The 22,670-nt window shown below is 43.6% G+C and overlaps 2 protein-coding genes across 19 annotated transcripts in view; one reads left to right on the top strand and one right to left on the bottom strand.

Moving 5' to 3' along the window:
• The window catches only part of MRPS14 (mitochondrial ribosomal protein S14), an 868,813-nt gene that overhangs the window by 52,225 nt on the left and 793,918 nt on the right, over positions 1–22,670 (bottom strand). Inside the window, exon 1 of one of the 18 annotated variants that reach the window (XM_050767439.1) lies at positions 13,906–13,909. The exons of 16 other annotated variants lie outside the window; for them this stretch is intronic. The gene's annotated coding sequence lies outside the window, so the exon portion shown is untranslated. Of the gene's footprint in view, positions 1–3,195; positions 3,200–13,905; positions 13,910–22,670 lie in introns of those variants that run through there. One more of the 18 variants, XM_050767409.1, reaches the window with a different exon arrangement.
• Positions 1–22,670, top strand: part of TNN (tenascin N) — a 123,238-nt gene that overhangs the window by 38,713 nt on the left and 61,855 nt on the right. The window contains exons 3-5 of the mRNA XM_050794339.1: positions 10,428–11,503; positions 14,174–14,371; positions 21,021–21,464. Coding sequence (XP_050650296.1) covers positions 21,056–21,464 — 409 coding nt within the window. The 5' untranslated portion in view covers positions 10,428–11,503; positions 14,174–14,371; positions 21,021–21,055. The remainder of the gene's footprint in view (positions 1–10,427; positions 11,504–14,173; positions 14,372–21,020; positions 21,465–22,670) is intronic.

Here is a 22,670-nt window from a genome sequence, read left to right as displayed (position 1 = left end):
GAATAGACCAAATCTACGTCTGATTGGTGTACCTGAAAGTGACGGGGAGAATGGAACCAAGTTGGAAAACACTCTGCAGGGTATTATCCAGGAGAACTTCCCCAACCTAGCAAGGCAGGGCAACATTCAAATTCAGGTAATACAGAGAATGCAACAAAGATACTCCTCAAGAAGAGCAACTCCAAGACACATAATTGTCAGATTCACCAAAGTTGAAATGAAGGAAAAAAAGTTAAGGGCAGCCAGAGATAAAGTTCGGGTTACCCACAAAGGGAAGCCCATCAGACTAACAGTGGATCTCTCAGCAGAAACTCTACAACCAGAAGAGAATGGGGGCCAATATTCAACATTCTTAAAGAAAAGAATTTTCAACCCTGAATTTCATATCCAGCCAAACTAAGTTTCATAAGTGAAGGAGAAATAAAATCCTTTACAGACAAGCAAATGCTTAGAGATTTTGTCACCACCAGGCCTGCCCTACAAGAACTCCTGAAGAAAGCACTAAACATGGTAAGGAAAAACCAGTATCAGCCATTGCAAAAACATGCCAAAATGTAAAGACCATCGATGCTAGGAAGAAACTGCATCAACTAATGAGCAAAATAACAAGCTAACATCATAACGACAGGATCAAGTTCACACATAACAATATTAACCTTAAATGTAAATGGGCTAAATGCTCCAATTAAAAGACACAGACTGGCAAATTGGATAAAGAGTCAAGACCCATCAGTGTGCTATATTCAGGAGACCCAGCTCACTTGCAGAGACACACATAGGCTCAAAATAAAGGGATGGAGGAAGATCTACCAAGAAAATGGAAAACAAAAAAAGGCAGGGGTTGCAATCCTAGTTTCTGATAAAACAGACTTTAAACCAACAAGATGGGTTAAAGACTTAAATGTTAGACCTAAAGCCATAAAAACCCTAGAAGAAAACCTAGGCAATACCATTTGGGACATAGGCATGGGCAAGGACTTCATGTCCAAAACACCAAAAGCAATGGCAACAAAAGCCAAAATGGACAAATGGGATCTAACTAAACTAGAGAGCTTCTGCATAGCAAAAGAAACTACCATCAGAGTGAACAGGCAACCTACAGAATGGGAGAAAATTTTTGCAATCTACTCATCTGACAAAGGGCTAGTATCTGGAACCTACAAAGAACTCAAACAAATTTACAAGAAAAAAACAAACAACCCCATCAAAAAGTGGGCAAAGGATATGAACAGACACTTCTCTAAAGAAGACATTTATGCAGCCACCAGGCACATAAAAAAATGCTCATCATCACTAGCCATCTGAGAAATGCAAATCAAAACCACAACAAGAGACCATCTCACACCAGTTAGAATGGTGATCTTTAAAATGTCAGGAAACAACAGGTACTGGAGAGGATGTGGAGAAATAGGAACACTTTTACAGTGTTGGTGGGACTGTAAACTAGTTCAACCATTGTGGAAGACAGTGTAGCGATTCCTCAAGGAACTAGAACTAGGAATACCATTTGACCCAGCCGTCCCATTACTGGGTATATACCCAAAGGATTATAAATCATGCTGCTATAAAGACACATGCACACTTACGTTTATTGCGGCACTATTCACAATAGCAAAGACTTGGAACCAACCCAAATGTCCATCAATGACAGACTGGATTAAGAAAATGTGGCACATATACACCATGGAATACTATGCAGCCATAAAAAAGGATGAGTTCATGTCCTTTGTAGGGACATGGATGAAGCTGGAAACCATCATTCTCAGCAAACTATCGTAAGAACAGAAAACCAAACACCGCATGTTCTTACTCATAGGTGGGAATTGAACAATGAGAACGCTTGGACACAGGAAGGGGAACATCACACACCAGGGCCTGTTGTGGGGTGGGGATAGGGGGGAGGGGTAGCATTAGGAGATATACCTAATGTAAATGACGAGTTAATGGGTGCAGCACACCATCATGTCACATGTATACATATGTAACAAACTTGCACATTGTGCACATGTACCCTAGAACATAAAGTGTAATAATAAAAAAAGAAAGTGAAAAGATAATCTAAGAATGGGAAGAAATGTTTGCAAATCATCTATCTATTAAAGGTCTAGTATCCTGAATATATAAAGAACTCATACAACTCAACAATAAAAACCAAAAAAACAAAACAAAACAAAACACCCCAAATGAAACAATGGGCAAAGAATTATCCAAAGAAGATATACAGATGTTCAATAAGCACATGAAAAGATGTTCAACATCATTAATCAATAGAGAAAGGAAAATAAAAACTGTAACATAGCATTTCAGACCCACTATAAAAAAAAAGACAAATAATAATAAGTATTAGTGGGGACACAGAAAAATTGGAATTTTTATACATTGTTGGTGGGAATATAAAATGGTGCAGCCACTTTGGAAAACCATTTGGCAGTTCCTCAAAAAATTAAATATTGAGAGACCACATTCCCCAGAAATTAACTCCACTCCTAGTTAAATATCCAAATATCAAAGACAAATAAAAGCATTTATCTGCATAAAAACTTCAACACAAATGTTCTTAGCACCATTATTACTAAAGGCCAAAAAGTTGAAACAACCCAAATCTTCATCAATTGATGAATAGGTAAACAAAATGTGGTATATCCATATGATAAAATATTATTTAGCCATGAAAAAGAATGAAATTCTTATATATGCTACAACATGGATATATCTTGAAAACATTATGCTCAGTGAGAGAAGCCAGACACTAAAGGCTACATATTGCATGATTCAATTTATATGAAATGTCCAGAACAGACAAATCCATAGAGATAGAAAGTAGATGAGTGGTTGTCATGGCCTGGGGGAGGAGGAAGTGGGAAGTGACTGCTAATAGGTATGGGGTTTCTTTTTGAGTTGATAAAAATGTTCCCAAATTAGATAATGCTGATGGCTTTTCAACCTTGTGAACACACTAAGAACCGTTAGATCAAAATATTAAAAGTATACATTTTATGGTATATGAATTAAATCTCAAAAAATATATAATGGCTGGGCACAGTGACTCATGCCTGTAATCCCAGCACTTTGGGAGGCCAAGGCAGGTGGATCACTTGAGGTCAGGAGTTCGAGACCAGCCTGGCTAACATGGTGAAACCCTGTTTCTACTAAAAGTACAAAAAATTAGCTGGGTGTGGTGGACTGTCCCTGTAACCCCAGTGACTTGGGAGGGTGAGGCAAGAGAATTGCTTGAATCTGGGAGGCGGAGGTTGCAGTGAGCCGAGATTTCACCACTGCACTTCAGCCTGGGCAACAAGAGCCAAGAGCAAAACTGTCTGGGGAAAAAAAAAAAAATATATATATATATATATATATATATATGACTATCTCAGGGCTTTGGGGAAAATAAGACAAAGAAAATCAGTGAACTAATAAATGTTTAGTTTATGAAATTTATTATATAAAATGATATTATGGTTGTGAAATTTACTTCATTTTTTATCCTCCTGCCTCCCTGATCTAAATGACTTATAGTGTAGATCAGTAGTTCTCAACTCTGGCTACGCACTTGCACATTTTAGAACCACGAGGGGAACGTTTACAAAATACAGTTCTTGGGTTTGACCCATGGCCAATTAAATCTCTGGTTCTCTTCCCCACCCCAACACTGCCAATTTCTTTTCTTAAAACTTCCCAAGTGATTACCATATGCTGCCAAGACTGAGAGAATTGTAGGGTAGACCAAGACCTGGGCAACACTGAGTCAGATTATGTGGGGATCCTTCAGCAAGTCTTTTCATTTGTTTTTTCTTAAGTCAGGTTTATTGAGATATAATTTATATATATATTAAAACTTATACTTGTAAAATGTACAGTTCAATGAGTTTTGGCAAAGTATAAAGTCCTATGACAACCACCACGATCAAGATATACAACATTTCCAGTACTCCCCTAAATTTCTTTGTGTCCCTCTGCAACCAATCCCTTACCCCGTACATTTGATGTATATACTAGAATGCTGAGCAACATTAAAAAGCGTGTCCTTTAAAACAAATATAAGGAAATGGAGAAAAAAGTTACTGTATAAAGAGCAAACAGCCGAAAAAATTCCCTATATAATATAATCTGAATTGTTTAATCTTCTTTTTATGTATGTGCACAGATATTATATGTCCCTCCTTATATGAAAACATTTGTTGAAAAAAATTACTGGTTATTTCTGGTTGTGAAAATTACAGAAAATGTTAATTTTTAAAAATATTTTTATACATTTTCTAGTTAATCTACAATAATAAGTTACTTTTATCATGAAAATAATGATATTTACAAAATAGCAACATACGGGCAAGTAATGCATGAAGAGCCTTCTAAGGATCGAAATGTCATCCCCTAGGTTCTGGGTCCCTAGCTGCAAATGCACATTTCTGATTTCACACACCAGGTCATTGGCTCATAGCAACTGCTATTGCTAAAAGAGGTTTGGAATGAGAAGATATTGACTTCTACTGAGATGGATATCAAAATATATTGACCCAAGAGAAGGAAATATTGATGGGAAAAGAATAAAGGTCTTCCATTGCCTTGAAGGGAGTAATAAACCTTCTTTGCTAAATCCCACATTCTCTTCTCTGTTTTTACAGGCACAGACATCTAAAGTCAAAGATGGCACATCTCTGTAAGCCCTATTACAGATTTGAATTCAGTATCCATTACAAGGAATGAATAAGAAGAAAATGATCCTATGGGTACATAATAAATATAATTTATGGCGCCCGTGCTCGCACACACACACACAGATACAGAGAGAGTAAGAGAGAGAGAGAGAGAGAGAGAGAGAGAGAGAGAGAGCCAACACAAGATCTTGACCCTAGATGTCTGTTCAACTTTGGTTTCAGTTCTTTTAGATTCAGCAGAATCCTAATTAAAGATAGGAAGACATACCGTCCAGCCAGCTCAAACAGATCAAAACCAGCTGAGAGCAGCTCTAGGTCTCCAAACTAGACAACGGATTCAGGTTCCGTTAGAGCCAGCACATGGGCCTATTGGGTTTTTGGTGATTTCTTAGGATGAATACAATTAGAGATGACCACAGATGACTGAAGTTGGAATGCTTTCTCCTACATTTTTCTCAAATAAAATAAAACATAATAACATGTTGGTTGAACCATCATTAGAATCAGTGACTTTTTTCTGGGTTGTTCTAGAATGGGGTATACTATTTGGACAAAATGAGTTGAAATTAGTTTCATGTTAAACTATTCCCCTAGTTTGAGTATAGGCTGTTCCATCATTTTTCCGTTTACATGTTCCTAAGGAAAAAAAAAAAACCTGAATCCCTTAGAATGCTAGCAGCTCTAAAAAACAAACTCCTGATTCAAGAGGGTTCTGAAGTAGGAAAACTTGAGAGGTGGTTAATTCAGCAGGATAGCAACATCATAAATAAACGGGATTTCTTCCATTTTCTGTTCCGACGTCCTTGGTGTGTTTTCTTTGTCTTTGGCTAGCACCCCTTACAGTTGGTTATAAGGTGTCTGCCACAGTCCAGGTGTTCTTTGTAGATGTGACAATATCCAATTCTTTTGAATTTTTTTGTTTTGTTTTGTTTTGAGACAGGGTCTCACTCTGTTGCCCAGGCTGGAGTCCAGAGTCATGTTCACAGCACCCTGCAGCCTTGACTTCCTGAGCTCAGATGATCCTCCTACTTCAGCCTCGAGAGTAGCTGGGACTACAGGTTCACACCACTGTACCCAGCTAATTTTTGTGTATGTGTTTTGTGTTTGTTGTCGTGTTGTGGGTTTTTGTTGTTGTTGTTGTTGTTTGTTTTTTTTAAGATGGGGCTTCATCATGTTGCCCAAGCTGGTCTCAAAATCATGGGCTCAAGCAATCTGCCTGCCTTGGCCTCCCAAAGTGCCTGGATGGCAGGTGTAAGCCACCACGCCTGGTCTTTTTTTTTTTTTTTGGAGTGAAGGAACCTTTCCTTGAATCTCCATTGATGTCCGCTCCTTTATGTCTCACCAACACCCAAATTCACTGCATGTTCTTGCCTAAATTAGTCACTGGCAAGGGTGATGAAATTTAGTCACTGGCAAGGGTGATGAAATTACCCTGATTGGCTTAGATCAGTCAGAGCCCTTCCTTGAACCCAACCAAGATCAGGAGGCAGTGAGTAGACATCAAAATAAAATTAGGGTTCTTGGGGCAGAAGAAGGAGGGCAAGGCTGTCAGGGTGGCAGGCAAAATAGAACCTGCTACCACGGTGTAGGCCCCATATGTTTGGGGAATTTGCCTTGTTCTTGGGCATCTTGAGGCATAAATCTGTCATGATGGAATTTCAGGTAGCTTATTATTTACTTTACAATACCATAGGTTGTGAAGGCAGTAAAAGAAAACAGTCCTCATTCTCCATGAGCTCATACTGAAGTTAAGGAGCCTCTGCATGGACACAACTAACAGCTAGCCACTACTGAAAGTCTCTAAATGAAGAATTCTGAGAAGAAATCCTATAGCTCAGGTGTCAGCCAAGATCAGCTTTCTTAGGGAGTTAAATAAAATTGGCTCCAATCTCAATCCTACAACTTGTGAGAAATCCAAGATCTCCCCATTCCCACATCCATCACCAACTCCTCTGGATTCTGTCCTGGGCAGGGTGAAGGGCTTACATCCCAGGGGTCATGCCTGGACCCGAATTCCTGCTTTCTCTGAAATCTGTTGCACTATGCCTCACATCTTACGGACATTTCCTTGTGCAGTGCTGACCCAGATGTGTGATGTAGCTCCTGTCTTTTGGTTTGTCTTTCCCCATCACATGAGTTAAAAAAGTATTTGTGTGGGTGGAAGACTTAACTTAAGGTTTGGGACCAGGAAGAGGGATTTATAGAAAACAAAGCAAACAAGCCAGGGGTGGTGGCTCAGGCCTGTAATCCCAGCACTTTGCGAGGCCAAGGCAGGTGGATCACTTGAGGCCAGGAGTTTGAGACTAGCCTGGCCAACATGGTGAAACCCTGTCTCTACTAAAAATACAAAAATTAGTCAGGAGTGGTGGCTCGCATCTGTGGTCCCAGTTACTTGGGAGGCTGAGGCAGGAGTATCACTTGAACCTGGGAGGCAGAAGTTGCAGTCAGCCACAATTGCGTCACTACACTCCAGCTTAGGCCACAGAGTGAGACTCTGTCTCAAAAAAAAAAAAAAAAAAAAAAAAAAAAAAAGGCAAAACAATGTAATATTGAGAAGACATTCTTGTTCTTAAAGGTGATTTTCCTATTTCACCTGCCCCACTCCTCCCCAGGCCTTAGCCTTACGACCTTCATAATCTTAACAATCTTTTCTGTTTTCCCACTGCCAGTTCCTATTTATTTCATGCAGAGCAGTTTTGCATTTTTTTTTGGTTTGTTTCTTTGTTTCATTGCAAACTTGTCCTAAGGATCCTAAGTATTTTCCTAAACAAAGAGAGTTATCTCTCTAAGAAAAACTCTGAAGTCAGGTGTTAAAAAAGTAAACATTTCACATTGATTTGGGCGATTGTAGTAGGGAAATCTGAGCAGATCTCTTGGATGTGGAGATGGGATTGACTTCAAGAAGTCAGGGCTGCATGACCAGTGTCTGGAAAAAGGGAGGAGCATCACGTTTACCAGGGACTGAGAGGAGGCTGAGTTGGTTAAAACTGATGGTTTGGGCCAGGTGTGGTGGCTCACGCCTGTAATCCTAGCACTTTTGGAGGCCGAGGCAGGTGGATCACCTGAGGTCAGGGGTTCGAGGCCAGCCTGGGCAGCATGAAGAAACCCCGCCTCTACTAAAAAAATTAAAATTAGCCGGGTGTGTTGGTGGGTGCCTGTAATCCCAGCTACTCAGGAGGCTGAGACAGGAGAATCACTTGAACCCGGAGTTGGAGGTCGCAGTGAGCTGAGATCTCACCACTGCACTCCAGCCTGGGCAACAGAGTGAGACTCTTTCTCACAAAATAACTAAAAAACAAAAAACCTGGTAGTTTGTATTTGTAAATAGCAGGGGAATAATTTGGATATAGTGGTGCATAGGAAGGGGCATGATGGGGCAGTTACAGAGAACTTTAGAAGCTTAATCCTGTAAGTAATGAGAGTTTCTGGACAGGGAACTCTTTGGGGCAGGGAAATGATATGATTAGATTTTAGAATTCAGGGAGAACATTTTGCCGGTAGTGATTGGGTAGGCTCTGTGGCAGACTTCAAGCTGCCCATCAACCCCTATTCTTCCTTTCTTTACTCAGAGCTCCTGAGGTTTAGTTGAACACAACCACTGTGCCAGCCTCTCTGGCAGCTCTATGTGCACACTGGCTAAATTCTGGCCAATGGGATGCAGGAGAAGTGATATGTACCTTTTTGAGGGTTATCCAAAAAGTGCATCATTCTCTAATAGAAATAAATAAAGCTTCTTGGAGAAATGGCTGCTTCTAAAGGACTGGGTAGGAGAAGTGCAAGATAAGTCTGGAATATCTTGCTGTGCTAAAAGTAAAGAAACAAAGAATGATGGGAGTGTGTTAAAAGCGCACAGGAACCAGCTTGAAGGGTTCCCCCTGGCCAAATCTGGGGTAATTTGAGCAACAAAATAATGATAGTACAGGAATATAACCCATAGAATAAAAAAAAGAATATGAGTCACTTTGAATGTAAAGTAATTGATAAAATAAAGGTGGGGGAAGAAAAATTATTTTTTATAATAGAATTCTATCTAATAAACATAAAAGGAAAGATGAAATTAGGAAAATCACCATTTGGCAGCCACCATAGTAGTAATCGTTCCAGGCAAGAATCAACAATGGATGTTAAAACTAGTGGGTGAAAATAGGAGAAGCAGCAGAATATTTACATGGTTTAAAAACATCATCCCACAATATACCTGTTAAATAAAAGGGGGCAAATATTTACTGTGGAGAAACCTGGCAGACATCACCCTAACCAAGTGGTCCAAGGTAACATCACCAACATGGGGACAGACTGCCATCAAGTGTCTCCTGGTATGATGGATCAAAAGACACGCTTCTGCCACTGCCTGCCAAAAATACATAGCCTAAATCTAGGCCTGAAGAAACACCACACAAATGCAAACTGAGGACATTCTTCAAAATAACTGACGTTTTCTCTTAAAAAAAATGTTAAGGTCATGTAAGACAAAGACTGAAGAACTATTCCAATTTAAGGAAATTTTAAAGACAGGACAACTAAATGCAATTAAATATCCTGAATTGAATCCTGGGCCAGTAAATTATTTTTCTTTTGCTATAAAAGACATTAGAGAAACAATCAATGTAATTTGAATATAGTCTGTAAATTAGACAATAGTATTATGTCAATGTCACTTCCTGACTTTGATCATTGTATTGAGGTTATGGGAGAGTATGCCCTTGTTGTTGGGAAACACCCCATACTGCAGTTTTTTAGACATAAGGGGGTAAAGAGATAAATCATGTCTTTAATTTGCTTTCAAATGTTTTTGGGGAAAACTATTAAGAGAGAATGAATGATAAAGCAAATATGATAAAATGCTAACACTTGGAGAATGTGAATGAAGGGTATACAGGGATTCTTTTAATATTTTTGCAATTTTTCTGCAAGTCTGAAATAAGTATAAAAAGTTTTTGTTTTTGTGTTTGTAAGGAATGAGCGTGCACTTCCATCTGCCGTCATCCCCTTGCCCTTCCTATTGGCTGAGAGATGATGGCCCTAGAGCGTGGTGGGTGTGTGCTGTGGATGGCGGCACTTCCCTATCAGCCCTGGGCCACTGTCTTCTACTGTTATGTGAGAGAAATCATCTATGTTGTTAAGCCACTGCATTGGAGCGTCTCTTTGCTACAGCTCCATGTCCTAACTAATACAGGCAACTAACTAATACCGGCTGTAATAAGGAGAGGCTAGAAGAAGGTGGCTTCTTAGGAGCGTGGTGCACTGGTTTAGTTATTCCTATTGAGGGCATGGAAAATGGGGTCATGGAGAGAGTTGGTGAAGACCACTCATTTGGGGAGAATTGGTGAAAGGAAATTAAGAATAGGAGAGCAACTTGAGGGTGCAATAGAGTCTTAGGATCCTCTAGAAGAGATTTTCCCTTTTAAGGAGCAGAGAAAAAAGTCCAAGGGAGAAAAGAGATGTTTGGGAGTTGGGGAATTTTCTGGTGACCTTGGTTCATACCCCACTGGTCACCTCTGTGTATGGCTGGCCTGGATTCCAGGACCAGATATCAGAACTATTTATGATTATAAGTGAAGGGCAGAGAACTATGAACCCACCTGGACTGACGTAGAGATGATCAAATATGATTTAGTGGGATACATAAGGAGAATTTAAAAATTACAATAATCATGGTAGCAGGTAATCTTTACCGAGTCCTCATTGTGTCTTGGGACTAGTTTAAGTTCTTTACCCCATCTACTCATTTTAACCTCACAATAACCATAAGACACTCTTCCTATTTTACAGATGAGTAAGCTGAGCCACAAAGAAGTTGTCAAAGGTCATTTGCAAGTAGCAGACACAAGCTTCAGATACAGGCAAGCTGCCTCGGGGCACCCCCTCCAATTTCTGGGGGCCACTTTTTGGTTCCCCGTCTCTCCTTCTCCTTTCCCTCCAGCAGCATTTGATGCTGACATAGGTGAACTGGAGACAAATGGTCTTCTTCATATTGTTGTGGATCTGCACTCCAGAATCTACTTCCCACAGAGCAGGAGAGGGATGGGGTATGAGGAAGGGCAGCAGGTGTCAGCCGTGCCCTATTGAAATGACTCTGGCTCATTGGAAGGATGAAGGCCTGTCCATCTGAGGGCAAAAGAGGAAGGGCAGCCAGAAAGGGGCATGACTCTTCTTTCCTGGTTTTGGAACTCTTGTGCTGTTGGCATGTGGGAGGCATTTGGGATGCGGTGAGGGTCGGAGTGGACTTGTGGGACCGAATGTCCCCAGTCTGCTATTCCTGCCCCCACTTCAGAGCCCTGCCACTCACAAGTGTGAGACGATGGATAAAGGAGGAGGGAAGTCAGAAGAGCTTCTGTCCCTGAGGGTCTCCACTCATTTCTTTCTGTGCTAAAGACTTTTTCCCATTTTAAAAGCAGTAGGCAATAAGTCCCAGAATGCCTGAAACAAGAAAAAGAGAAACTTTATAAATGCACTTTTGAACCTGGAGACCCAGCTCCTGGCCAGGAGACGGCAAACTCTTTTAATATCCTTATTCTGGATTCACTTAAATGGAAACAGCCTCCAGTATTTTTAGCTGCTGTGTAATCAAAGTGAAAAAGAAGAAGGAAATGTATATATTTTTCTTTCCTAGTTAGAATAAGAGAAGGAATTGCTCATATCTTTTAGCAGAGTCCCTGCTGGGAAGGGAGGAAAACACCAGGAGTCTCCGTTTGCTCCTCCTCTGGCCTAGACAGGATTTAAACCCAGGGAGGGAAGCCAAGGAGAGACGAGAACAAGGGACGACCAGCAAGTACCAAGGTCTGCGGCAGGAGGAGACCGGCTCACAGGAGCAGCAGCATTGGAAGAGGCACCCAGCAGCCTCCCAGGTAAGAGTGCCAGTTGCCCAAGCTTTACTTACTGGAGGGAGGAAGGTGGCCAATGCGGATGAGCTCAAAAGTGGTGGCTCAGGTGCCTCCGTTCCCGAGCCTGAAAATCTGGGCAGTGTAATTAGTCTCTTATCCACTCCACGAAGAGTAAAAATGAGTTGGGAGGTACCTCTCAGGACCCATGTGCAACGTCCTTAGTATTATACGCCAATCTCAGACAGGGCTAAGCATAGTTATCTTCTTTCCTGGCCAGATGCAGTCTGTGTTGTATCAGTTTCTACCTGGAGTAACACATTTTTGTATAAAATGTTTCCTTTAAAATGTTCCTTCTCATCTTTTTTTCTTTTTAACTTATTTACAATGTCCAAACTTTCTCTCTCTCTCTCTCTCTGGATAATTTAGTATTTGTTATATCTCATTATTCTTTTAAATCCTAAAACAGAATGGTTATTTTAGTTAGGATTAGGAAGCTAGGATAACTTTCCCTTTTTTCTGGATTTTGTGTGAATCAGTTAAGGGGATGTTTGCAAACACATTTGAACAGTTTTGAAGTATATCCAGACGTTTAATTTTACAGGTTTTAATTATTATTTGTTTAGACGACAACTTCTCTCCAAATCCCCATACTATTACCCTCACACTACCTCAAAGAAAACATTTCAAGATATCTCAAAAACTTGGCCAGGCGCGGTGGCTCACGCCTGTAATCCCAGAACTTTGGGAGGCCGAGGTGGGCAGATCACCTGAGGCTGAGATTTCGAGACCAGTCTGACCAACATGGAGAAACCCTATCTCTACTAAAAATACAAAATATTAGCCGGGCGTGATGGCGCATGCCTGTAATCCCAGCTACTCGGGAGGCTGAGGCAGGAGAATTGCTTGAACCCGGGAGGCGGAGGTTGTGGTAAGCCGAGATTGAACCATTGCACTCCAGCCTGGGCAACAAGAGCAAAACTCCGTCACAAAACAAAACAAAACAAACAAACAAACAAACAACCACGCTACTTTTTGGAGGTCTTACTTTTTACTTATTTATTAATTTTTGTACTTGGGAGAGATCTAGGGGAAGGATGGAGAAAGAATGAATGAGAACAGGCAGGGTTCCACTTAAAAGCATGAAACCTGTGTTGCTTATATAAGCATTAAAAGAAAAGAACAAGTTCCAACATAAAAGTAACAAACTACCCACATCTGGACACAGATTAGCCATAGTGCCTAAAATCCACTGGTTTTTGGAAAAGCTGAGGTGTCACCAAGGCATCAGATGGTACCTTGCTCGGTCAGGGCTACATATTGACAGCTGGCCTCTTGACATTCAGACATTTGTTGCAGACTCGGAATCAAGGTGACAGTGTCAGACACAGGAAAAAATAGAGTGTCAATTCTGGTATCGTTTTTCCTGGAGAGAAGGAAAGAAGGCACCTGGCATTCTTTCATACAACTCTAAGTACTGCTTTGTCCCCAATTTGTAGGCTGCAGCTGACTCCCGAAGGAGGGAAAATAGAACAAATGATTTCAAATCATCCCGTGGCTTCTGGTTTTCCAGTCCAGTGCTGCTCTGTGGTTTGAAATGTAGGGTGGGCAGAGCTCTGTTTCTGAGAAGATGCCTGAAGAAATTGTGCCCAAGCCCAGTGGAAACTTTTGTCCATTCACTGCTCATTCCAGAGCCTTGGCTCCTATAGGATCTGGATACAGACATGAGATCATGGTTTAGGTCCTGTAGCAGCATCTGGAGCCACCAGTCTGTGAGCTGAGGATGCTAAGATCTCAGGTCTGATCCCTGGATGGACAGGGACTTTGCTGTTTCTGCCACAGTGGACTCACTGCTAATGCTGCCCAGCCACCGTTTGAATCTGTACCCAGCCCGTGTGAGTGGAACAGTGCAAATGCTTGGAAATTAGCAAACACTCTCCGCCTTGCTAGAAGGCTGGAACTTTAAAGTTACTTCAGTATGTGGAAAAAAAACACATTAGCTAAAGAAAGAAATTGCAGAGTTTTTGTTTTGTTTTGTTTTAATCTGATGCCTCTCACACCCACGGATATTAGGGCTAATTGGATACAAAGTAATACTTAGTCATTCTGGAAACTGGCTGTTTGGTTGAATATGGGAGAGGAAGGTTCCTGAATTTAGGTCCTGGGTCTATTTTATCTTGTTATTGTGCACGAGGTTGGTCCCACAAAAGCTAAAGGAAGTTCTTGCTGTGAAAAAGTGATTCATCCTCTGGGGGTAAGTGACCATCTTTGCCTGATGTTTAAGAGGAGATTTTAAAGTGTTTTGCCCAGAGCCTGGCATGTAATAAATGCATAGAAAATGGTAGCAACCATTATCATCACCCATTTAAGCCTTTGCAAGGCAGATTAAGAGTCAGTTGTCAAAAGAAAACACAATGAGCCTGTGGCCACCCCTGAAAAAGTGATTGAGCGCTGAGGCTGGGTCAGGACACCATCCTTGATCTTTTCAAGCCTCAGGCGGGTGGGCAGACTTGATGCGATGGCTCTCCAGGAAAAAGGTTCTAGCACAGTGGTGTGAGAGTCATCTCCAAGGACTTCCTGGGCACTCTCTGGGTGTCCCACAGAACTAGGAGAATGGGGGCACAGAGTGATGCCCAGAATGTGACCGTACTAAGCCCTATCACATAAAACCAAATTTCTGTTCTTGTCCACACCTAGCTGTCTTGTATCCTACATGCAATGCTTGCACAGAGTTCAGCGTCACAGAGACTAGAAATAAAGATGTTTGTATGTACTTGCTGCCCCTGGAGTTTAACCTAGGAGAGACAGACCTCCCTTGTACATCCATGTTCTTGGATCTGAAGGAGAAAGAGATACAGAGTTCGTGAAATCTGTTGCCTAAGCCTCCAGTTCACGGTGAGTTGAACCAGGGTAGATTCCTCAGCCAGCTGAGAACTTGCTGTCCTGGACCAGGTTACTTGGGAAGTACAGGGAAGACCCCTGAGTCACCCAGGGCCCAAGCTGAAGATCATTAGCAAAATATGCCTAAGAGAGTTAAGAAAGCAGTGACAAGTTTGCCCGTGTTTGTGACATTGATGCATCCCTAGCCACTCATCTCCCTCATTTTCCTTCATAGTTTAATGATATCCACCCTGTCATTTGGGGACAGAATATCTTCTTAAGTGACTCTGCTGGAAATCCACGATGATACACTCTTTCTAAAACCCAAAGCAGTGCTTTCATTTTCTTGTGGTTAACTGTCAAGGCAGGATGAGATAATAAGGGAACCAGAGAAAGCCCTGAATTTAAGTATAAAGGTCTGTAACAGTGGCTAGAAATTGGCTACCTCTCTTCTTTGGCGTAAGTAGTATTTTTTTTTTCCTGACCCAGGGTGTGTGTCCTTCTTTGGGGAAAATGAGGTGACACGGAGACCATCCACCCCTGGGGTCCGAGAGGACCATCAGGATTCAGGGGCCATCCTCCTCCCTTGGCCAACGCTTAGATGCCATCTGCCCCTGCAGACAGAAGTCTCCGTGCACTTTGGTGTTTCCTAGGAAGGGAATTCTCCAGCTTTTCATGAGAAGTGACTGGGACTTAACCTCCATGTGAGGGAAATGCAATTCATGTTCCCAGTGGATCATCCTTGGCACCACTCAGAGGAAGTACAGGCACAGGATTTAGTTATCGATTTATTAATTTTTAACTGAAAACCCAATTTATACCTTGGGTTTCTTTTATTTTCAGGAAAAAAAACCCTGTCTTAAAAACACGTGGCAGAACGGAGGACATTTGGTGGGTTTTTTTTGTTTATTTGTTTTGTTTTTTATATATACAGGACATATAACAGAGAGATAAAGAACACAGATGTGGGTAGTGGACAGACCTGGTGTATGATCCCAGCTCTGCTGCTTTTTAGCTGTGTGTCCTTTGGCAAATTACTTAACTTCTCTGAGGACCTGTCACAAAGAATGATATCAACTGACTCCTAGGATTTTGAGGATTAAATGAGGATAATTTTTATAGCGTTTGGCACAATGTCCGTTATCTAATAAGCACACACACACACACACACACACACACACAAATCCAGTGGCTATTACTATTTACTTCACAAAATATTACTTTGACAGGACTGTGCTATGAGGCTGGTGATACAGACGGGATCAACACAGTCACGGCCATCTCGGTCATCTCTGAGCTCATGAGGATGCCTGGGCTAGGAACATGCATACAGATTTGGTGGCTGTCAATATTTGGCTGGAAATTAAAGCCACAGGGGTAGATGCAGATACCAAGAGAGAACACAGCAGAAGCATAGAGCCCTGCAACATCTGAAGGCAGAAGTAGGGGGACCATCTGTGGTCAGTCGTGTACCCCTCAAAGAGCCTTTCTGGTAAAAGCAATACAAGGAAGCATTTGTTCCTGAGTCTAATGTATCCCTCCCTCCCAGCTTCCCACACCACCCAACACCTCTCCTGCAGTTAGAATTAAAGACCTGACTAGCCTTTGTAAGACAATGATTCTTGGGGACAACTGGTTTTCTGTGGTTCCTACATACACATTTCCTGCATGTAAATGCCCTTTGCTTCATGCATCCCTGAAGAATTTACCCAACTTTCCATGGGAAAATACACCTCAGTAGAATAATCCACCCTATTTGGAAATGTATCATCCTGCGTTTTGCTTACAAAAATCTTCTGCCCTCTCTGCCCCCTCCCCACCGTCGCGGAGCTCAGCCTGTGGTTTGCTGTGCATACTGAAAGAGTTGATGAAGTCATCCTTCCCTTCTGCTATTAAACAAGGAGTCTCTCTCCTGCCACGTGTTGAAGTGAGAGCCAGCAGGCTTCTCTTCTTTCTCATTACACTTGACAGAGTGTTAGGTTGAGGATTTCCCTTGCTCTCATCTTCTTTTGAACAATCAACCTACCTAGGAAAATCTGAGTGCAACTTTTGGAATCTGAGAGGCAGTAATTAATGAGGACATCTTGTTACAAATCAGAAGGACAGGCAACACCAAGGGCTCCAACAGGGACTTCTGGGGTTTCTCATATTCCAGGCTACAAAAACAAATGCTGTAGACCTGGGCTCTGGGCAGCCTTGCTGTGGTTTATGGCAAGAGTCCATGGCTTTTTGTGTGTGTGTGTTCATTGAGAACTTCTTCAGAAAACCATCTGCACTCCATTTATGTCTCAGGCTGGGAGTAGGGGGTGGGATGGAAAGCATGGGCAGGGAAGTTTGCTTTTTCAGCCCTATTTTTGCCCAGGAAGAAGATTTTTGGATAGTGGAAACTCATAGGCTGCCATGAACACAGTAGGTGCTTCAGAGATCAATATGAATTGTTACTGGGGAACGGCAGAAGTACACAGGGGTTAATGGCTCCATTGCTGGAAACTGTGCACCTGGGGTTGCATCTGTGGCCGTGTGCTCATCAATTGCATAATCAGGACATGTTGCTCGATGCCACTGAGCCTCAGTTCCTATCCTGGGGATCAAGTGGAGAAAAGTGTGTGGCTTTTATCTTTGCAATGAACGTTTAAGGATGGTCATTGTGAAATATCATTATTTTTATCCTACACCTGCCTTCCAATTCATTCTCCTGGCTTCCCACTCCCTCCATCCTCTGACACAAATCTCAAGCAGCTTCCAGAGCTTTTCTGGTAGCTTTTGGTCTTAGAAGAGAATTGCTTTTGTGAAGGCAAGTCCATTTCAGTATTGAGCCTCAGTCTGTCATCCAGGTCACATCTTTTCTTCTTTCTCAGCTCAGACCTGACGCTGGAACCTGCAGAGAAGCTGGAGGGAAGGGGCTTGGTGCTTTCCTCCCTCCATTTCTCCCTCCCTGACATGCATGGCTGCTTCTGGCTTCACCAGGTTGCTGCTGCCTGGGGTGAGGTGGGGATTAGAAAAGAAGAAGAGGGCATTTTTACTTTACTGGGGCTGTTGTGGTTCCCTTCATTGGATGCCCTTGTTATGGCGAATGCTCCCAGTGCTGGGCCACCCCTCCTTTCTGGGGAGCTTCTGTGGGATCTTTAGATATTCCCCTTCCCACCCACTGAGCATGTCCTCCTGCAGTCGCCGCCTTGGGGTGGCACACTCCTACTGAACGGTGGACATGCACCTCAGCTCGGGCCCTCAACTGCCCTCTTGGCAGCTCTAACATGCCTCATTTCTGTGACATCAAGTTGGCCTTGCCAAAGTCTGAGTTTCAGGCCTCTCACACTGCAGCCCCCTTCCTCTGTTTGCCATGCAGTCTGTTCCAGCCACGCTTCCCTCTGTGAATTCCTCTGGGCCAGAATCAGGCACTGGTCTCTTTGCCTGCCACTCCGCCTTATTCATCCTGACCTCACCCCCAACCCCCAAACCTCCAGTAGCACACTCTCTTTGAAATGTGTGGGCACAGCCAGGTGCGGTGGCTCACAGCTATGATCCTAGCACTTTGGGGAGCTGAGGTGGACAGACTGCTTGAGCCCAGGAGTTTGAGACCAGGTTGGGCAACATGGTGAAACCCCATCTCTACAAAAAAACACAAAAATTAGCCAGGCACGGTGACATATACCTGTAGTCCTGGCTACTCAGGAGGCTGAGGTGGGAGGATCACTGGAGCCCAGGAGGTGGATGTTGCAGTGAGCCGTATTTGCACCAATGTACTCCAGCTTGGGCGACAGAATGGGACCCTGTCTCAAAAAAAAAAAAAAAAAAAAAAAAGAGAAAAGAAAAGAAATGTGCAGGCACTTATTACCCATGGTCCAAGTTGCAAGACAGCAAGAAGTGTCCCATTGACTATTTCATTCCATCTGCTGGGTGTTGAGTCCAGTGCCTGAAATGCACTCAGTGCTCAGAAGAAGTGAGCTCTTATTATTATCAACAATACATGTGATAGGAAGAGCCACGAAGGAGTGGGAGGGCAAAGGGGTAACACAAAGAAAAACTCTTCATAGGTACCATTCTGTTTAATTCACAGTGGTGGCACATCCCTTGGGTACAACATGTATAACAGATGAAAGCATTGCATAGGGACATGTATCTAACTGCTCTCTTTTGTCATTTGTATCAGAATGTCATACTAACGCAGAGCAAGCATAGGCTTGCAATCAGATGGGTCTGCGTTTGAATCCTGGCTCTGCCACTTTTAGTTGGACAACCACTGGCAAATGACTTTACCTCTCAGATCTGGTTTTCTTACCTTTTGAGTGAGGAGAGGAACACTGAGCTTACATGGCAGCTCTGGGGATTAATTACACGGATTAATGCACCTAGCCAATGCCTAGCGTGTAGCAGCAACTCAATAAATAACATTTAGCATCTAATACTATTGAGATTCTTCTTCTTTTATTCTCCCAGGGCTCTTCATCCCCTGTTTCCTCAACTTCCTGATACTAAATGAATTATGACTATTAAAAGTAAAACATTTTACATATTACCAGAATTTGGCTTAGTGGCTAGAAATATTTCTTCCTTTTATGATCAATATAGTTGAAAGATGCCTTTCAACCTAGGCATATTAGTATCATTATTATTATTATTTGAGATCGAGTCTTGCTCTGTCACCCAGGCTGGAGTGTAGTGGCACGATCTTGTCTCACTGCAGCCTCCGCCTCCCGGGTTCAAGCGATTCTCTATCTCAGCCTCCTGAAAAGCTGGGATTACAGGAGTGCACCACCGCATCTGGCTAATTTTTGTGTTTTTAGCAGAGAAAGAGTTTCACCATGGTGGCCAGGCTGGACTTGAACTCCTGGCCTCAAATGATCTGCCCACCTTGGCCTCCCAAAGTGTTGGGATTACAGGCGTGAACCACCGTGCCTGGCTGGCATTATTCTTTATAGTAAAAAACATAAGGAAGAAAAGGAAGTCACATTCAGTACTTGATTGAAAACAAAATAAATCTCAAAATATTGACTGGGCCCTGCTCACGTGCCAGACATGGTGCTCACTGCTGTCCACATCCAAGAGGGGTGACGCACTGTCATTCCCACGTTACAGACAAGGAGGCGGAGGCTCAGGTTGAGGAGCACTTTTAGAGATGCACATCCTAGAGCCTGTCTGAGGTGCCTTTCCACCATATCCCAACTGCCTCTCACCACAGGCAGGGAGAGCCTGGGCTCAAGCAAAACACAGACCACAGGAAAGGACTGTGTTTCCTGACTTCAAACTTTGGCATAAATAATTGCAGGTCTTAGGTTGGTTACAGAAACCCATTGTCAAGAGACAGCTCTGCAGATCAGTTTCTAGATAACTGCTGTACGCAAGCCCAACTGGGATGTGTCTTGTGACTGAGGTTCCTGTGAGCAAACTGTGAGGTGAAAGCGGGGTCTCTTGTGGTCTGTCCTGCCTCAACTTGTTAGTGTGCAAAGAATGGGCCATCCCAGATGGGGACTGGGGGCACAAGGGGAAATGGCTGGAAAGAGGAGTTATTCTGCTCGTTGACAGTGGTGAAGACACCACCTCCTGGTGAGGGAGGAGGCAAAACCTAACTGCTGGCCCCATCTCAGGCCATCTGCTTGACTGACAAATTGGGCCACCCATGCACGGAGAGATTTGAGAAACAGGGACCAAACCTCTCAGCATGTGTGACTGTGCTCCTGCCCCAGGAGGGCCCCAAGATGAATCAGTCCTGTCCTTAACAGGTTCACAGCCTAGTGGGGAGACAAGCTGCATACAAGAGTAACTGTAATACCAGGTCAACACTCAAGAGACCAGCAGTGAGGGACAGGTCCGTTTCTCTGAATGCTTAGCAGAAGCGAGGCTAGTCTCTAGCTGGATGAGGCAGGGGGACAGGAGAGAAGACTTTGTGGAGCGGGTAATTTTATTAGAAATTCTTATATTTTACTGGTACACAAGTGGGTGTCATGAGCAGGACGCTGGCCCTGCAGTCAGTGTACTTGAGTCTGAGTACAGGTTCTGCTCTTCCTGGCTGTGGGACTCAGGACAACTTGCTCAGCTTCCTCATCGGTGCAAAGCAGCGTGGCATTGTGGGGATGAGCGTGGACTCTGGGGTCAGATTGCCTGGGTTCAAATCCTGGTTGGCAAATCATTTAAAGTAGTAGTGCTTCCGTTTCCATATCTATAAGATGGGGGTAATCATAGTATATTCCACAAACAATTGTGAGAATGGAATGAGTTAATAGATGTGAAACACTTAGAACATTTAGAATAGTGTCTATCACACAGCAAGTGCTCTATGTGCAGCTCTTATTGTTGATGTTGTTAAGAGGGAGGATAATATTAGGGTTGCTAGATCCAGAATTAGGGGGATCAAAGCGTGACACACAATAGGCTGTCAACATAAGAGAGCTGCTCTTATTATTATTAATAAGTGCAGGTGAGCCTAGAATGAGAGGTGAAGAGAAGGGCATCCTGGGCAGTGTGAACAGTAAGCAAAGACAGGAGGCAGGAATATGCAATCTGTGAGGCAGGAACAGAAAGTAATTTGGTTCGGATCCTTGGGAGAAATAGAATGAGTTCTTTCTGCTGGTTTCTCAGCTTCCTGTGGGCTCTTAGAATCTGGTAAAAAAGCCAGCTTCCCTCAGCACATCTCCATGGCTTTCTTTTGTAATGTTTCTAAATACAGGCATCCTGGAGGGTCTGCTCCCTGTCTTTCCAAGGATGAGTCTCCAGGAGATGTTCCGCTTCCCCTTGGGGCTCCTGCTTGGCTCTGTGCTCCTGGTGGCTTCGGCCCCAGCCACTCTGGAGCCTCCCAGCTGCAACAACAAGGAGCAACAGGTCACTGTCAGCCACACCTACAAGATCGATGTGCCTAAGTCTGCCTTGGTTCAGGTGGAGGCTGACCCTCAGCCCCTCAGTGACGATGGGGCTTCGCTTTTGGCCCTGGGTGAGGCCGGGGAGGAACAGAACATCGTCTTCAGGCACAACATCCGCCTTCAGACGCCACAGAAGGACTGCGAGTTGGCAGGCAGTGTCCAGGACCTCCTGGCCCGGGTGAAAAAGCTGGAGGAAGAGATGGTGGAGATGAAGGAACAGTGTAGTGCCCAGCGCTGCTGCCAGGGAGCTACTGGTGAGCTCACCACCTGGTATTCATTCAACAAACATTTGATGAGTACCTATTATGTGCCAGGGGCTCCACTAGCCTCATGAGTACTTTGTGACTCTGGCGTGCTCCCACTTCTCATTCTAGGTTTTCTCTAGGGGGCCCATCCCTACTATTTATTCATTTATTCACTGGTACTAGCTCCAGGGAGCATCTGGAAGCTGAGCAAGGAGGGACCAGCATCTCTTGCAGAGAGTCTAGACTCCTGGCCTATTGCTTCCAGATGGGAATGCTTCTAGGGGCTGTCATGCCTGTGAATCAAAGCTCTATTCAGAGAGGAAGCGATGACATACACAGGAAAGATAGGGCCTTGGAGCTAGACAGGACAGTTTACAAATCCCAGTTCTACCACTTTTTAGCTGTGTGACTTTGGGCAAATCCCTTACGTTTCCTCAACTGTCCAACAAGATAATTCTATCAACTAGTATAGTTCTGAGAACTAGAGATGATGCATAGAAGATTCCTGGTCCTTAGTGGAATTTACAAATCAGTAAATTATAATTATCTTATTAGTAAATAATTACAATTGTAAAATAATTACAATTTAATTTTACAAATAATGAAGGTTCTCCCCCCACCCATCCCCCGTCACTTTTAAACATAAACTGCCCAGGCTGATCCAAGTATAATGAACAGTACTTTGGCATAGGATTTCATGCCTGAAGGAATTGCTACGGTTAAGAGCACCTTAACCTTCAGATCCAGATACAGAACTCGGCACCAGGGCCACTGCCATGAATAACCAGCATGGACTTGCCTCTGAGGAGCCCCCACTTTGGAAGCGTTTTTAGGAAGGAGAGAAGGTGTTCTGAGAAGCAGAAGGTGGGCCACAGAGGAGATTGCACTGACCGGTCCGCCCTCCAGCTGCCTCTTGCTGTGTAGGGTCAGAGAGGGGAGCCTGGTTAATTCCCTTCTCCACAGTACCCATAGTTGAGAGTAGGCTATTTTGTGGCTTCTGCAGTTTCGTTTTTCCAGGCTTCAGTCTGGACTCATTTCACAAGGTCCCAGCCTTGCTAGTTCCAGCAAACTCCAACCTGCCTGGATCTCACTGGGGGGGGGGGGGGGGGGGGGGGGGGGGGGGGGGGGGGGGGGGGGGGGGGGGGGGGGGGGGGGGGGGGGGGGGGGGGGGGGGGGGGGGGGGGGGGGGGGGGGGGGGGGGGGGGGGGGGGGGGG

Source organism: Macaca thibetana, chromosome 1 (assembly GCF_024542745.1).
Source record: "Macaca thibetana thibetana isolate TM-01 chromosome 1, ASM2454274v1, whole genome shotgun sequence".
Classification (NCBI taxonomy): domain Eukaryota; kingdom Metazoa; phylum Chordata; class Mammalia; order Primates; family Cercopithecidae; genus Macaca; species Macaca thibetana.
The sequence above is the reverse complement of the archived record's forward strand: the minus strand, read 5'-3'. Positions and strand labels throughout refer to the sequence as shown.